Source organism: Hippocampus guttulatus, chromosome 7 (assembly GCF_054856545.1).
Source record: "Hippocampus guttulatus isolate MCC_2025c chromosome 7, RoL_Hgut_1.0, whole genome shotgun sequence".
Lineage (NCBI taxonomy): Eukaryota > Metazoa > Chordata > Actinopteri > Syngnathiformes > Syngnathidae > Hippocampus > Hippocampus guttulatus.
In genome coordinates, this window is record NC_141267.1 from 7008197 (window position 1) to 7023867 (window position 15671).

General features: G+C 41.4%; 1 protein-coding gene across 6 annotated transcripts in view; it reads right to left on the reverse strand.

The window, feature by feature from the left end:
* The window catches only part of rfx2 (regulatory factor X, 2 (influences HLA class II expression)), a 28819-nt gene extending 14459 nt beyond the window's left edge, over window positions 1-14360 (reverse strand). For 2 of the 6 annotated variants that reach the window (XM_086116004.1, XM_086116000.1), the window contains exons 1-3: window positions 14192-14360; window positions 1674-1785; window positions 1208-1297 (exon numbers count right to left, since the gene is read on the reverse strand). In XM_086116004.1, coding sequence (XP_085972130.1) covers window positions 1208-1297; window positions 1674-1781 — 198 coding nt within the window. In that variant the 5' untranslated portion in view covers window positions 1782-1785; window positions 14192-14360. Of the gene's footprint in view, window positions 1-1207; window positions 1298-1673; window positions 1786-9085; window positions 9172-14191 lie in introns of those variants that run through there. The other 4 variants (XM_086116002.1, XM_086116001.1, XM_086116005.1 and 1 more) reach the window with 4 other exon arrangements.
* Window positions 14361-15671: the final 1311 nt, after the last annotated feature.

Genomic DNA, 15671 nt, shown 5'->3' on the forward strand with positions numbered 1-15671 from the left:
AAGGTGCATACAGGTTTTGGAGAAACATATGCCGTCATCCAAAGCGACATCTTTTTCATGGATGCTCCTGCTTATTTCAGCACGAAAATGACAAACCACTTTCTGCACGTGTTACAACTGCGTGGCTTTGTAGAAAAAGAGAGCAGCTACAAGACTGGCCTGCCTGCAGTCCAGACCTGTCTCCCAGTTAAAATGTGTGGCGCATTATGCAACAGCAGAGACCCCAGACTATTGAAAGGCTAAAGCTGTACGTCAAACAAAAATTGGAACGAATTCCTCCTACAAAGCTTCAACAATTAGTGTCCTCAATTCCCGAATGTTGATTGAATTAAAAGGAAAGGAGATGGAACACAGTTGTTGCGGCCATAAAATTCTACGTTAATGATCATTTGCTAAAGATTGATCAGTTTGAACCTTAAATATCTTGTCTTTGTAGCGTGTTCAATTAAATACAAGGAAATCACGATCTGCAAATCATTGTGTTCCGTTTTTGTTTGTTGAACACGACATCCCAACTTCATTGGAATTGGGTTTGCACGACAACATTCATGCAAGTAGCTTTGCTGGGAAATATTTAGTCACTCTCACTAAAAAGCCAATGACAAAAGTGAGACAACTCAGTTACAGCACTCATTCACACAAGCGTGCAAAAATGTGGGGCTAAGCCTGATGCGATTTTTCTTCGTGTCGTGTGGGAAAAACAAACCAAGAAAAAAAAACCAAAACGGTGTCACCTCTACAACTGTGCAGCCAACATGCCAAGATTCCTGTACGAACACAAATATCCCAAGTGATTCCCCAGAACCAGTGAGAGTACAGTATTTCATAAGAGGAGTGGTGCAAAGACACAGGCAGTGGGCCAGGCTCAGCCAGAGAAAGACACTTGAGAGCAGAGAAAGCTTAGAGTATGCATTCAGCTTTCCATCAGCAGCTTTCAGTGAATGATTAACTGCTAGGCCATTATTAGAACAATATGTATTCCTCACAGTCTGTGATGATTAACTCAAATGTAAATTTTGACCCTCATTTGACACAAATAAGAATACTACTTCGTCAACGTGCTGTGCGTATATATTTACGGCTAATATTTGTAATTATCTTGTGGTTTTGCTCATGAAGAAAGTCAGGCTCGGTATCAGGATCTTTAGGACCAAGGGGTATATGACTACGCTCACAGCACTGCATATGACTTTACAGTACTGTGTACCTGTGCAGGCACCTGTTGAGCCCTGGATACTGAAAGCTGCTGTACTTGTCCTCCCTTCTGAACTGAGCCTGTGGCTTGTACCAGCGCTCTCTGTGTAGAATACAAGACATGGCTCCATTACAAACGTATGCAGGTATCATGACACGCACGGCCACATTGCCATCAACAGATTCCATTCCTTAAAAAATAGATGTTGACATAAAAACCTTCTGCAAACAGCCGAGATGGGGACGAGAGTGACATTTAATGGACAGTGCATAAACATGCTTCGCGCGTTGGTATCGTGTTTGATTTAGTTTGTGAGGTCACATTATGGGAAGATTAAAAAAAAGCATTCACATTTATCGACGGGGTGATTTTAGATGATTTAAAAAAAACAACAACAACAACAAAAAAGACTAGTCTGACTTTCAGGGTTATCTGGAACAGTAGAGTTGCAGCCAGCCCTCTTGTGTTAGCATCCTACCTGTTGGGAGGCTGGGACAGGCTGTACCACAGGGGCCTGGGCTGATGATGACGTCCGCAGCGCCGCCACACTGGGCGAAGAGTCGGAGCCGCCCTCGGAGCTCTGCATGATGCTTTGTAGGAAGGCCAGGAGCAAGCGAGAGAAGAGAAAAGGGAGTTGGAGGAAAAGTGAAAGCAATTCAGAAGAGATTAACTTTTCAAATGTAAACCAATGAGCAGTTACTGGCTGTATACACTAATAGTGTACAGTAACAAGTAGAGCAGGAGTGGGAAACTCAAATGATGGGGGTGGGCACAATTTTTCATCAGAGCAACTCAGGGGCCACATAAGACCACGCACTCCCCAACCAGATGTATGGCAAAATTGCCATTTTAATCATGAGAAAAAAATATGTGCCTAAGAATATATATATATTTTTTTTATTTACGTTACATTATAATGTCCTCATGTTTGTAAATACTTTTCAATATGCAACCCATGTAGAAATTGGGCCTTAACAAAAACGTCCTGAGGGGAGTTTGCGGTTTACCACTTTCAGCTGATTAGGAGGCCATAACCTTTTAGCCTTCATCACTTGCAAAGGAAGCAACGCGACTCCACTGTAGACTTTTTATTTTTTTAAATCTGCAGACGGTACATACGCAGGCAGGTGGTTTACAGTAAAGCTACTTTCAGGCAGGAAAAAAGACTCGGCTACTTCCGAGTGACTAAACCAAGAGGAGCCTCTCAACTTCCTTTTGGCTAATCATGTGCTCTGCATAGAAAAAAAAAGGAGAGAGAGGAAACACAGTAACACAAAGGCTCACCCCTCCCTAAAAAAAAAAAGGGTGAGCAATAGGGGTGATGAGATGATCCAAATGACAAAGGGGAGTAGGAAATACAAAAACTTCCCCTCGGAGCAAGTCTAATGAGAGGGATGAAAATGACAACGGGTCTGCAGGCCTGAGCAGGGTCCTGATGATATCCAGTACTTGTTTAGAACCAGAGGCACTCCCCGAGGGCCCAAATAATCCAGCTGATGTGAGGAAATTCCTAAATGCTTTGCAAACTTATTTTGGTTGCCATGGTGAAGAATCCATGGCAACTACCCCCAACTCAAACCTCTCCTCCCTCCTCGTTCCCCCTTACCCCCACCGCCCAACCTCCGCCTTTCTTGCATAAGAACTTCGGAGTATGACCGCAAGGACCTGAGTGAGGGAGGAAAGCAATGAAGATGCTCTGGGGCGGGGTGGGATGCTTTCATTTAATGAGCAGCATTAAAGACAAAAAGACGGGCAGGGAAGATGTGTGGTCTGTGTAGGTAGATGGAAGAACAGCAATAAGTCAAGCCACACTGTGCTAAATCATAACACAACAATAACACAAGATAAACAATATTGAGGCTTTCGTAAAAGCACAAAAGCAACAGGTGCAGCAACTAGCGTTCCTCGGCTTTATCCGCACAAAACGTTCTTGCTGCGGCTTCAGAATTCGAACTGCGCAAGTATCCAATCAACACAATCTTGTTGCAACCACAGCGTCAAATAAAATTGGCTCAAAGTGTATTTGATATTCATTAATAAATGGCTTTCTCCGAATAAAAGGAAGGACAAATTCAACAGGGCAACTAAAAGAAACCGAAGTCATCGACCAGCGGGCCCTGTTGATTCAGGCTCTACAGGTTTTTTTTCTCCTTTCAGTACAAAGCATCACATGTCAATTGTTGTCTAACCGCAAGTTGCGATTGGGACACATCCCCATTTCACCTGGAAAATTTGAGATTTGCCATTCAACCTCATATACATTGAATTGGGTCGATCTTGAGATTTTAGATGTTAGTAATGCATTTTGGTCAAGTTGCCATGCTTCATTAAAAAAAGAAAAAAACTGTCGAGAGACAATGTGTATGCAAACATCAAAAGATGTGAGTTTACTGACAGAGCAAACAATGACAGGGTAAACATTTTTGGTTAATGTGAGCCCATAAGCAATTAGTGGCCCTTCACTTTGCAACATATTCAGTTAGCATGCTGACTGTTTAATAAATACATATTTTCTCTTCCTGAAAGACTTTAAGATCATCTCATATTTCACTATGACACAGTGAAATAGGAGTTTTTATTCTGTGGTTTTCCCTTTTCAAGACACCAATAAAGAAAAACAAAAAGCTAGTACTGTCACTGGACACGTCAAAGGGTCCCCTGAAGAGGGAAATGACTCAATAATGACAGGGTGGACAGCATTTTCAGGGACAAATGCAAAATGTTCCATGTGATTACAAATATTTCATATGCAGGTTTTTTTTCTCACAAATAACTTGTGTACAATGACACCATGGGGGAAAAAAAAACAGCAATGGATTCAGGATCATTTAGCAACTTAATGACACCCACTGTAGTATGGCAGGGCAATTAATCAAAAATTAACATTGTTGGCTTCTCCATCGTTATCTGATCTGCTTATCGTCATGAGGGGCGCGAGCGTACTGCAGCCTACGCCAGCCGTCTTCGGGTAGTTGGCGAGGTACACGTGTGAACTGGTTGCCAGTCAATGACAGGGCACGCGTAGAGGAACAACCATTCATATTCACAGTCACAGCTAGAGACAACTTAGAGTGTACCATAAAAACACCGTGCATGTTTTGAAATGTGCGAGGAACCGGAATACCCAGAGAAAACCCACACAAGCACGGGAGAAAATACAAACGCCACACAGGCAGGTGGACCCCGGATTCGAAGCCTGGACCTTTGCGCTGTAAGGCGGACGTGCTAACCTGTCATTCACCGTGCTGATGTTGGCTTCTCAAAATCCAAAAAACATTATAATCTCAGAACAACGATGAATGTGCGGAACGGCTCGGTGTGTGTTTGCAAGTTCCTACGCTGCGAAAGGAACCTGAATGCGCCGTGCTGCTTGTGCACCATGCGTGTGACAAATGTCATTCTGCCGAGGTTTTACAAACATCGCCAGTGCTAATATGAGCAGTTAATATAAATGAACCGATCATGCAAAATGAAACACTTCGGTATTCTCCCATTTTCTTTCTTCTCTTCTATTTCAATGATGGGGGCAAAGGCTAGTTTGTAATTCACGCTCCATGTATGAAAGGTATCTTGCACTGAAAGTTGTGTTCTTATAATGTACACAGCCATATTTGACATTTTGAGGTGATTTTTTTTCAATTAATGGGTTATAAAATCACATTATAAAAGTAATAAAAGTCCCAATTATCTTGTTTTCCTTTTTGGCAAATCTGAAAAACGATCCATGACTCAAAACTGTGACATAATCCTAACCGTGATTTTTTTTTTTTGATCCCTTGCACCCCTAGTCAGCAGTGAATAGAGGGGAAGTATGTCTTCTTCAAGATAGAAAACAATACATGATGTGGGTGTGCCGCCACTGGCTTTTCCGCAAGAACAAGCCATGACTAACACACTGAAAGAGTTATGTTGAAATATCACTTTGTGTGTGTGTGTGTGTGTGCGCCGCATGTGTACATTTTGAAACAACACAGTTGGTCGAACACATGGCAATTAGCAATTTTACATTAAAATCCTTAATTTCATGTAGCTATCATTCAAATGATGCCAACACAGAGTAAATACTTTTTAAAAAGTGCTGCACTTCTTCTTTTGTCATTCTAAGGAATGGCATTTGCCAAAAGAGGGTAAATCAAGTTCTAAATAAACTAGCAACAAGTTTCCTGTGACAAATCTTCAAATCTGTAATCTTCCCAAAGTAAAATCACAATAGCCTGAAAGACAAGATTGGCTTGTTTGAAGCATTTAAAGTGTGCATGTCCATTGAGGTCCATTAAAGGGCTGGATTTTATAGGAAGAATGAAGTGTGCCAAATTCCTGCATGTAAAAACAAAAAGAAGAAGAAAAAAAAGGAATCAGAGCGGAGGGTGTCAAAGAGGATGAAAAGTCGTGCAAATTTCCCTCCGGTGACTCTGACACACCTAAAAGTGCAACAATGCAGGAGATGGAGAACATGACTACAAAATGCTACTCGGGACGCCCTGCTGTTTGGGGCGAGAACTCAACGCCTCCAGACCAAAGACACATTCTCTTCCACGTCGGCACACGAACGGCTTTCCTTAGCGGGTGTGCGAGCCTTGTTCATGCCAACAGTAGGAGACAACAGCTTTTCGAGATTTACCGGGTTTTAAAAATTGCATTAAAATAAATAAGTCAAAAAGACTTTTGAAAGGCTTACAAAAGGTTACTAATTGTGCAGCCCCTCATCCAGACAGGATTTAAACATGTGCCTCTGACGGTTCAAACTTGAACAGAACTCAATCAGAGAAAAACACATACAGATGTTCAATTAAAGGAAGGCGCTCACAGTCTTGGCTCGTGTTTGCACTGGCTCACATTGTTTGCAGAGCAACAACCGTTGCCAGTGGCAACAACGTCCACTCCCGTTTCTAGGAGCCTGTTGCTATGCAACGAACAGAATACTTCCCAAACCAAACAATGCCACCCCCCCACCCTCCACATGATCCGTATATCTCACACTAAGTAGAAACTTACAACAATAAACCCTATGTAAGCTATTAATTTCAGACACTGGGAGGCATGCCGCTATTCCTGTGGTGCTATTATTTAAAAAAAAAATGTGTAGTCTTGATGCGGCTTTAGACGTCATTGAAGTGGACAGGATGAGGAGTTCTCTGTGGTGGTCAGAGGCAGGAAGGAGGAATGTTTAAGTCATCAAGTGTAAAACAGTCTATTCTTCAAGGTTGCTTTCCATTCATGCCAAGTGAAAATTGACCCAAGCCAAGTCAGATCTTTCCAAAGTTGCTTGCACGAAGAGAGAATGGTCAAACAGTTGGAGGAGTTTGTAGTTTTTGTTGAAACAGGAACAGACACTTGTTGAATTTGAATACAGACACCAATGGGAGGGCATGAAGAGACCGCAGACATGTTGACAATGAACAGAAGGCAACAGGTTGCTGGCAGGGAGGTTCTATGCAGTGTTTGGAAATTCTATGTATTCATTCATTCATTTAATAACTTTCGAAATCAACCAGTGAGCACCTGGACTTTCAAGAAATCACACACAACACGGCACATACATGCGCACACAAAAGGGTGCATGAGGATGATGGAGAGATTTCCACAACAGAGGTTAGTCTTCAAGTTGTCTCATTAATTCATGGCTTCGTGGCTCAAAGGGGTGCAGATGTCAGGGGAGAGTCAATCTGAACTAAGCAACCCCCACCCCCACCCCAAATCTTCGACTCTCACCTCTCTATCTCAAATCGTCAGCAAAGCAACGTGTCCACTCAGTCACCATGCGCGCACACGGCAGGCCTGACAGTCACAGCCAGATCAAACGGTTGCTATGGCGACGGTGCGTTTGCCCAAGCTCTATGCAAGCAACTTCCTCCCTCCCCCAACGCTGTACCTCTTCTAACCCTTTCCAGATTTTTATAACTGCCCTGTCGACCCACTGCACCCCGCCTGGCACACCTGAGACTGGGGGGGAAAAAAAATTGTGCATTCACACTGTCATGATTTGTGCACAAGCCACATCTTGACAAGACGTTGACAAAACGCGAACATGCGCTTTAATCATCACATAGCACGTTTTTTTTATTTTATCCAGTCTCAGTCATTTTACCGGAGTTACCTTTTAAGTGATATTTTTTGGTTACAATTTAAAACTTGAATCATTGTATAACTGATATAACAACCATTGAAATTCATTCAGGGGAAGAAAAATGAAGTAAGAAAAACAATGTTCACCCCCAAAAGCGCTGCTAGACATTTAATATACATTTTACATGAAAAACGGGAAAGCTGGGGGGGACATTAAAGGTCAATTGTGAAGTAATTCTGAAAATCACAAATGAAATATTTTATGTCACAACTACCGTCATTAAGCAAAATACATTAAATATAGCATGAAAATATTATTTCTATTTCGGAAATTTGACAAAGTCACCATTTTCCCGACGTGACATTCTGACAAGAGACAAACCCGGAAGTGTGACGTCACATCAAGACAACACTAGCGGGGCTCACTATGGAAAGTGTAGAAAGCCAGTCGATTCGGAAAGCGACGTTTCAAACTTATCTGAGAAGATCGATTATGTTTGACTGGACTGATTTCAAAACTAGTAATCCATTCATTTGTTCATGATGAAACGATTAAACATTTTGGTAGATTCACTGTCATAAACGACATAACTCCAAAGAGTTTTGACACCCCTGCACTATACAGTGCATGTTCGGAGAATCACGGCGCACTCCCCTGTCATTGATTTCCAAATGCAGCCAATGATCGAAAACAATCTGCAGCTCAGCTCGTGCTTGAACTGCTTTTATCTCAACTGCCTGATGCACCGGCGCTCCACGTTTCCCAGTTGGAACACGTCCTTGAGCTCATCACCCCAAAAATCACAGAGGGTGCGTTCAGAAATATTCTCAGAGCACACCGTTTCACCCAAACTTTTGGGAACCTCAGAATGTTGTTCAAATATGCAGTTCGCATTTAGAGTGCCGCCAAAAAAAGGGCCAGTGCAGGCAGATCAAGGAAAATAAACATCTGTTTTCAGAAACGAATGTGAACCGAGCATAATCTACATCCCAGCAGCGTATGTGGACGACGAAACGATGGTGAATAACTAAGTTTCAGCTTTTCTTTTTTTTCTTAATACAGCTTACCTTAACTCGAATCCCGTGTCGCATTGTCGCCAAAGATCCATTTCTAGTGGGTTTTATGTGCTTTTGAAATCCTTGTTGGGCAAAGCAAAGTTACTTGCCATGCCTGCTTCCATACTCCTGGCAGAAGTCCTTCTTCTTTTGTCTTCTTTCAAATAAGAAGCAACGGCAATCATGGAACCAAACTTTCACTTTGCAAAACAACAACAAGGATTTGAAAAGTACATAAAACCCACTAGAAATGGATCTTTGGCTACAATGTGCCGCGGGATTCTAGTGAAGACATTTTTTTCAATAAAAAGACTTTAAAAAGTTTTAAAGTAGTTATTAGCCGGCATTTTGTCCTCCTCATCTTCTGCCAGACTGCAGAGTGTGCAATGCTTACATTAATTTATGAATGCAGCCAAAAGTAAGCAGCTCGATATTCATTCTTGCATTTTAAAAGTTCAATTTATTAAGTGTAAGAAGCGGTAAGAAGGGTGCGAACGATGTGTTTGTGTGTGGGTCCCTGGAATGACTTAAATATAGGCATTGAATCCTCCATAAAAAATATCTCCACTTTATATATTTCGCCTCTTGCGCTCAGTTTTTGGAAATATAAACCCCGTTATAAACGAGGGAAAACTGGATACATTGATTACACATTCTGTGAGTAGTTTTCGCTAAGTACTTCAGCTTCCTTCCACATTTCAAGTTCTTCCAAAACATGCACATTAAGTGAAATGAAGACTAAGTTTACTCGTTGGCAAGAGCACTCACTCTTTGGATGACTTTGTTGCAAGCTTTGAAGCCGAATAAACATCTTCCAACAAAGCAGAAAGTCCATCGAAGAAAGGAAAAGTGAGGGGAGAATGGGGGGCTCCAGTTATCCCTGCCACTTGGAGGGGGAGGGAATGGTCATTGTAATGCAAATGTCACTGCCTTGCCTGCTGTTTGTGGCAGGAAATTTAATTAGCAGTTGTGTAGCCGCGATACAAACAGGTGGAATGTAAAGAATGCCCGTGATGACACACACGCAGAGAGGAGAGAAACATTCCCATTTCACTACCAGTTTCAACTTGTTGCCGCTGCGTATGTACCAATCAGTCTCAACGTTTCTTTGGCATATGACAACATGTGTTTCTTTGTATCCTAGCAACAGAAGCCCGCAATGATTTGCAAAACCACTCCAATTCTGTAGACTCAACTGTTTCCACAGATTCTTAATCGACTCTCTGCATTAATTAATCTTCTCTTCTAAACTCTTCCTATGTTGAAACGGCCACAATAACATGTCCAAACAGTACTTTTAATTTCCACTTAATAAGCCCCGCGAGGCAATCTCTGCTCTGTGTATTTGGGACATGCGTTTCCGGTAATAAATGAAACAAGGCTCATCCCAGACAGCTAAATGTGCAAAAACAGACAGTTCAGATGTCAAATCAGGAGGCAAGTGCAACGTTGTATTATTACGATGGAGACACAGAGTGGCAATGACGCCGATGACGCTGACTCTACATGTGTAAGCTGAAGAGTGGACCTCGCACTTCTCCCTGGGGCTGCGGCGGGCCTCATCAAAATCAGCTAAATACAGCATCAGCAAACACACACACCCACACACGCACACACGCACACACACAGATCATGTGACCAAAAGCCGTGACGGGTCACCCACCGTCCAAGAGACTACTGCAGCTGTCCTCTTGAGATCTACACTTTACAACACATGCGGGTCCGAACAGCACGCGTGTTCACAAAAATGAGGAATAGTAGGCCCCTAGGAAGATGCATTATTGCCTGATCAATTGTTATGTTAGAATTTGTGCGATTTTGATCACATTCGCAAAATACGACACAACCTTATTAGCTCTGGGGTTATTCTGTGCTGAGCCCGAAAGCTAATCTATTGTTAGCATCGTCTCGTGTCTTGTGAATGGAAAGCCTGTACACTGGGAGGGGAAGTTCCACCTCCGCGCCCTCGACCAGCCAATCACAAAGTAATGGCGTGCGTTTTTAACTGGTAAAAAGTACCCAAAACATTTTTTTAAAACGCGCTCCAGTTTTTTTTTTAATTTTAACATCTCTTCATTCAAAATAGCTTTCATTACTTAGCAAAGGTATGTCAACCTCCAGCCACGCACATTCAGCCAATCACAGATGCAATCTGCAGGCAGGCGTGTTGTTTGCACGAACACGGAAATACAGAGTAGCTTTTGTCAAGAACTGCGAGAATAAGTCAGTAACACATTAATTTGAGTGAACGCTGGCGCGTTTTGGCTGCCGCTGCTCAACCCGTATTGTTTTGTGTTTTTTGTTATTGTAAAGTGTCCTTGGGTGTCTTGAAAGGCGCTTATAAATAAAATCTATTATTATTATTATTATTATTAAACTTTTGCTAAACGAGGATACACGAAAAACTGCGGTCATGCTGAACGTGAGTTTGGCTATTCTCGCGACGCGATTAAATATAGCATAGCAACGAGGTTGAATGTAAAGTCAATTCAGGTTGCGTAGATCTGGGCCGAGTCTGTGCAGCCACGCTGGAGCCAGACGGCTTTGAGAATGTGCTACTTCGTCACATACACGCCAAGTAAAAAGTGAAGAAGCAATGTAGGACAAAATAATCATTGCGGTCTGTCGGCACCGGGACTTGTACAACACAGCCAGCTTCCAATAGGAGCCAAAAGGAGCAAGCCCAGGCAACAGGGCATGACAGGCAAGTAAGCGTATGGACTTGTTTACAGCTGTTGAAGATAGCAAGAGTTGGAGCAAAAGCCCCCGGCCACCTGAATAACTGCCGATGTTCAAGCTTTTTTTTTTTTTTGCCATTAATGTCAGAGTAGGAGATATTGAAAATGTGTTAACATTACATGTTGTATTTTAATGTTTTCTTGGAAAGAATTTGGAGGGTTTCAAATATTCCTTATTTCGCAAGGGTGGGGGCCACCTGTAGAGTAACTATACACATAATTTAAATGCTATATCGGGCCATCCTCTGATTAAATAATTGATCAAGTAGCGGGGTTTTTTTTCTTCAAACCTGCTAACCGCTATTTGACCCTATAAACAATGATGGCGTAAAGCCTACTATAAAGCGCAGTAGTTTGAAAATAAAAACATTCTGCTTGAAAAAGCCTTTTTACTGTACGCTCAACACAAGCGCCAAGACATACATCAACGACAGGCAGCATCCCACTTGATTTAATTATCCCATTGAAGTGCCTTTTCTTTGTGGCCTGCCTCTGCAAGCATGAACTATGCACTTTAACCGCACGGCGAGATGAAAATAACCTGATTAAACCACGGCCATTGAAAAGAATAACATTTTACGTTCCTCTTTCTTTCCATGACTTGGGTGTATTTGTGTGTCAAGTTGCCATGTAAACATAACATTGTCACTCTAGCACTCGGGGTTGAGGTTATTGACTTTCTTTGCAGACAGCTTTTTGGGAGGGTTTTTCGACATATCAAATACTGGAAAGGTTTTCTGACATCTTCTCATTTAGTTTCTTCTCAACATTTTCAAACAGACTACATTGGAACCTCGAAAGTCCAACGATTTGGAGTTTAACCAAAGCTTTCGAGGGAAAAACATGCCACAAAATAAACTTTAAATACAAACCAAGATCTTCAGTACAGCGAAGGAAAAAGTGTAATGATAACCAGAAGTGGAATTCACAACCAACTTGATTGATAAGAGTACTAATCAGATGCTTCGTAAACAAAAGATAACTCTTACAACACAACAACTATTAATACCAACAATGCTATGCAAACACTTTCATTTCTCCTCACCATTACATGTCTGTTTGGGTGAGTCGTGTATTGCTTGCAAATCAGAACCACTGGGGACATAAAACAGATTGTGGTTGTTTTTGCGGTTTATTGTTGTAGCTATCCTTGTGTTTCTTAATGAAATACATCTTAACAAAGCATATGGCATAAATAAAAGTCAGTTGGTACACCAGTCTTGACATTTGAGTTTGTGGGAATACACAACTGAAAGTTTGACTCAAATGATTATGCAGAGCGGGGCTTAATTAGATACACTTTCATGCTGCAAAGATTCTTCTTGATGCTTCAGTGCTAAGCAGCATTACAAATGACCGAGCACCTGACAGCTGTCTCTGAAAAGATCCTTCATTAGAATCATTGTCCCCCTGGAGACAAACAGAACAGACTCCCAGGGGGATTTCAGGTACCATACAAAAAATGTGGCTGGTTCCAGCCACATTTTTTGACTAATAATAATAATACATATTTCTTTAAGAATTAGCCCTGTGAGGTGCATTTTGGTAGATTTCTGCATAAGGACCACAAAGGTGTGCGGAGAGTGTACACGTATTCCTGGTTTCATGTGGTACAGTTTCACTTCATAGCCACAACATGCTTTATGTGATGTGTCCATAAAATGGCTTTGTGAAAGCTTACTATAAATCCATTCCCCCTGTCTGTACGCATCATTTATGTGATTTATAGTGTGTTCCTCCGCCATACCACAGCTCATCATTTGTACCGCAAATTGATCACAGATTTTTATACCATTGGTTTTTGTGGGTTTGAATTTAGTGTTGCACTCCTATGCAGTAACGTATTGTGACGCAAAGACAATATCTGAGTATTGCTGTATACGCCATTTGTGTTTGTTGCCGCTTCGTGTGTGTCTGAATGTTTCTAATTACCATCACATCTATGCTAAAATCCGCTAGCCCATCTATAGCATTTGACATTATATGTAATCTTTAAGATAGCCGACTTTTGAATTTTAATGTTTTGGTTGAACATTTTAATGTTTAAATATAGTGCACATGTTTTAATTAGCTGTTGCTGCAAGCGTCAAATTTAGAGTAAACCTCAGGTATTGTGGGAGTGACAAACTAAAGCAACCTCTGACTTGAAGAACAATGTGAGGGAGTGTGAAAAGAGACACCAACGCATATTTTTACAATGGATCTTCATTTATAGGTTTAAATGTATTGAAAGCAAAACTATCAAAGTAATTAACCATCAAAAAATTGGCCTATGGTGGTGGGTCTTGATCAGATCCCCCGCGATAAACGGGGTTTCACCTTGTATTTGAATGCAGTATAGACATGCAATGTGTAAACGCTCAGAGCAGAAACGAACCAGCAGTGGAAAGGAACACCACATCGCCACCTAGCTGAAACTTACCAACTACTATACTTGGACTTGTTTTATGTAAAGACGGAATCAGGTTAACGTGATTGTTCTTCATTCGGCATTCGAGGTCACTCGCAAAGCAAGAGTAGATAGGAGCTGTCGTCGAACTCAGCAATTTGAGTTGAAGCGTTATAAGACATGAGCTGACAGCAACAACAAAGTTTGTGCTTACTTGAGCCTGAGCCTCCGGTGGCCCTAACTTTGCTGAGACTAGCCGCGCTCCGCTGCCACCTGCTTGAGTGCTAGTCCGATAACAACACTCCACAGTTCAAGTTAGTGGAACAACACATGGCTGCTGCGAAACAAACAACGTGCACTTTAAACGGCGAGCACACACGACGATGCTATCGACATTAGCAGCAAGCTAAAAGCGAGTAGGGTTACGTTAGCCCGACCCTTCGTGCTGCCGCGCACTAAAAGCGAGCGAGAGCGTCTTCGTGTCCTCACACCACATCGCAACAAGTGGGAAAGTGATGTTGAAAGAAGCCCAAGTTGGAACAACACTGACACGCAAGCAGCAGATGTGAAATCGACATTTTGTGAGCTGACAGTCATTTTGGGCTTTAAAGGCGTACGACTGGAAGCGTCGGCTAACTGCAACGCGGAAACAGCGTCTCAACTTCGGTTGTGGTGCGAAAATGACGCACGACCGCCATGTCATCAAGCGTTTCTTGAATAAAAGTCACTTTTAAAGAATATAGTCACCTTCGTTTTGCGAAAAGTTGTGCCTGTGTCTTTCTGGTCACTCTCCCCCACTCGTTCGATGACCTCCAGATGCTGCTGCTGCTGCGGCGGCTGCTGTTGCTGAGTGTTGCGCCGGTTGGCAAGAAACTGTCTCCACGGCTACAGTCACTATGGCGCAACGGGGTCTCGAGGCAACTGTTGCTACCCTGAAGTGTCGACGTCACAATCCGCTCCGTACTGGGGGGCGGGCCAAAGTGGCAAATCCCACCCACGGACAATTAAACTGTCAACTTGACCCTCACCACCGGAGGGCAGTCTTGATAAACCAAGTGGTGAAAGGCGGCTCCTCATTGGTTGTTTACGTAATCACGCCCACTCACAAGCCACACCAAATAGTATCATTTACAGTTGTTCTCTGTTTCTATAAAAATAAGAACAAACGAACATTTTCTTTTAATGTGATTACATTCACACATTGACCTTTTATACTGTATATATACTGTACACAGAATATATATATATATTTGTATATACAGTATATATTTGTGATATTGTTCGCATGATTTGTTGTATTTGTATATTATATTTATATTTATTTGTTTGTTTATTGAACATAAAACATATATACAGTAATAATTTGACAGAAAATAAGGTAGATAAAAAAAGTAAAAAGAAAGAAATCAATCTTCATTCAACACAGTTATTATGTTCAAGGGAGTAGGAAGAAGTAAAAAACGTATCTAGTCCTACCCCGTTATGTGATTGTATCTAATAAATCATTTTTATATCAATCAGAAAAGAAAAAAGTAAGAAGAAAGAAGTCTCCATTAAGGCTCATACTTTACCCTTAACCGTGATATTTTTACAACTTTTGGTTTGATTCGGGATTATATACTTCCACACCCTGACACTCTTGTGTCAATTTTCTCTTGTATTCATAATGGATATTTATATACCTTTCTCTATTTATCAACTTAGTTCTGATTTATCATTATATTTAATGTTTTGAATTTATCATTTTAACTCTGATTGATGTAGGTTGTTTGTACAATTTTTTTGAATTTGTTTTTGAACTCAGCAAGCGATTTACTCATTTTCAGGTCCGTTTCGAGATTATTCCACAGATTAACACCTTTGATAGATACACTTCTTTGCTTGATGTTTGTTCTTGTTTTGAGTTTTTTGAATAAGTTGGTACCTCTTAAATCATAGCTGCTTTCTCGAATTTCGAAAAACCTCTGAATGTTTTGGCAGAGCAGGTTATTGTGTGCTTTGTACATTAATTGGGCGATTTTAAAGTCAACCAGGTCATAAAATTTCATCGTATTTAATTTGATAAATAGTGGATTTGTGGGTTCCGTATATTTTGATCTATTAATAATTCGAATTGCTTTTTTTTGTAGGTTGAGAATAGGGAGTGTGTTTGTTTTGCAGGCATTTCCCCATATTTCCACACAGTAGGTCATATATGGTAATAATAATGAAGTGTATAATGTGTACA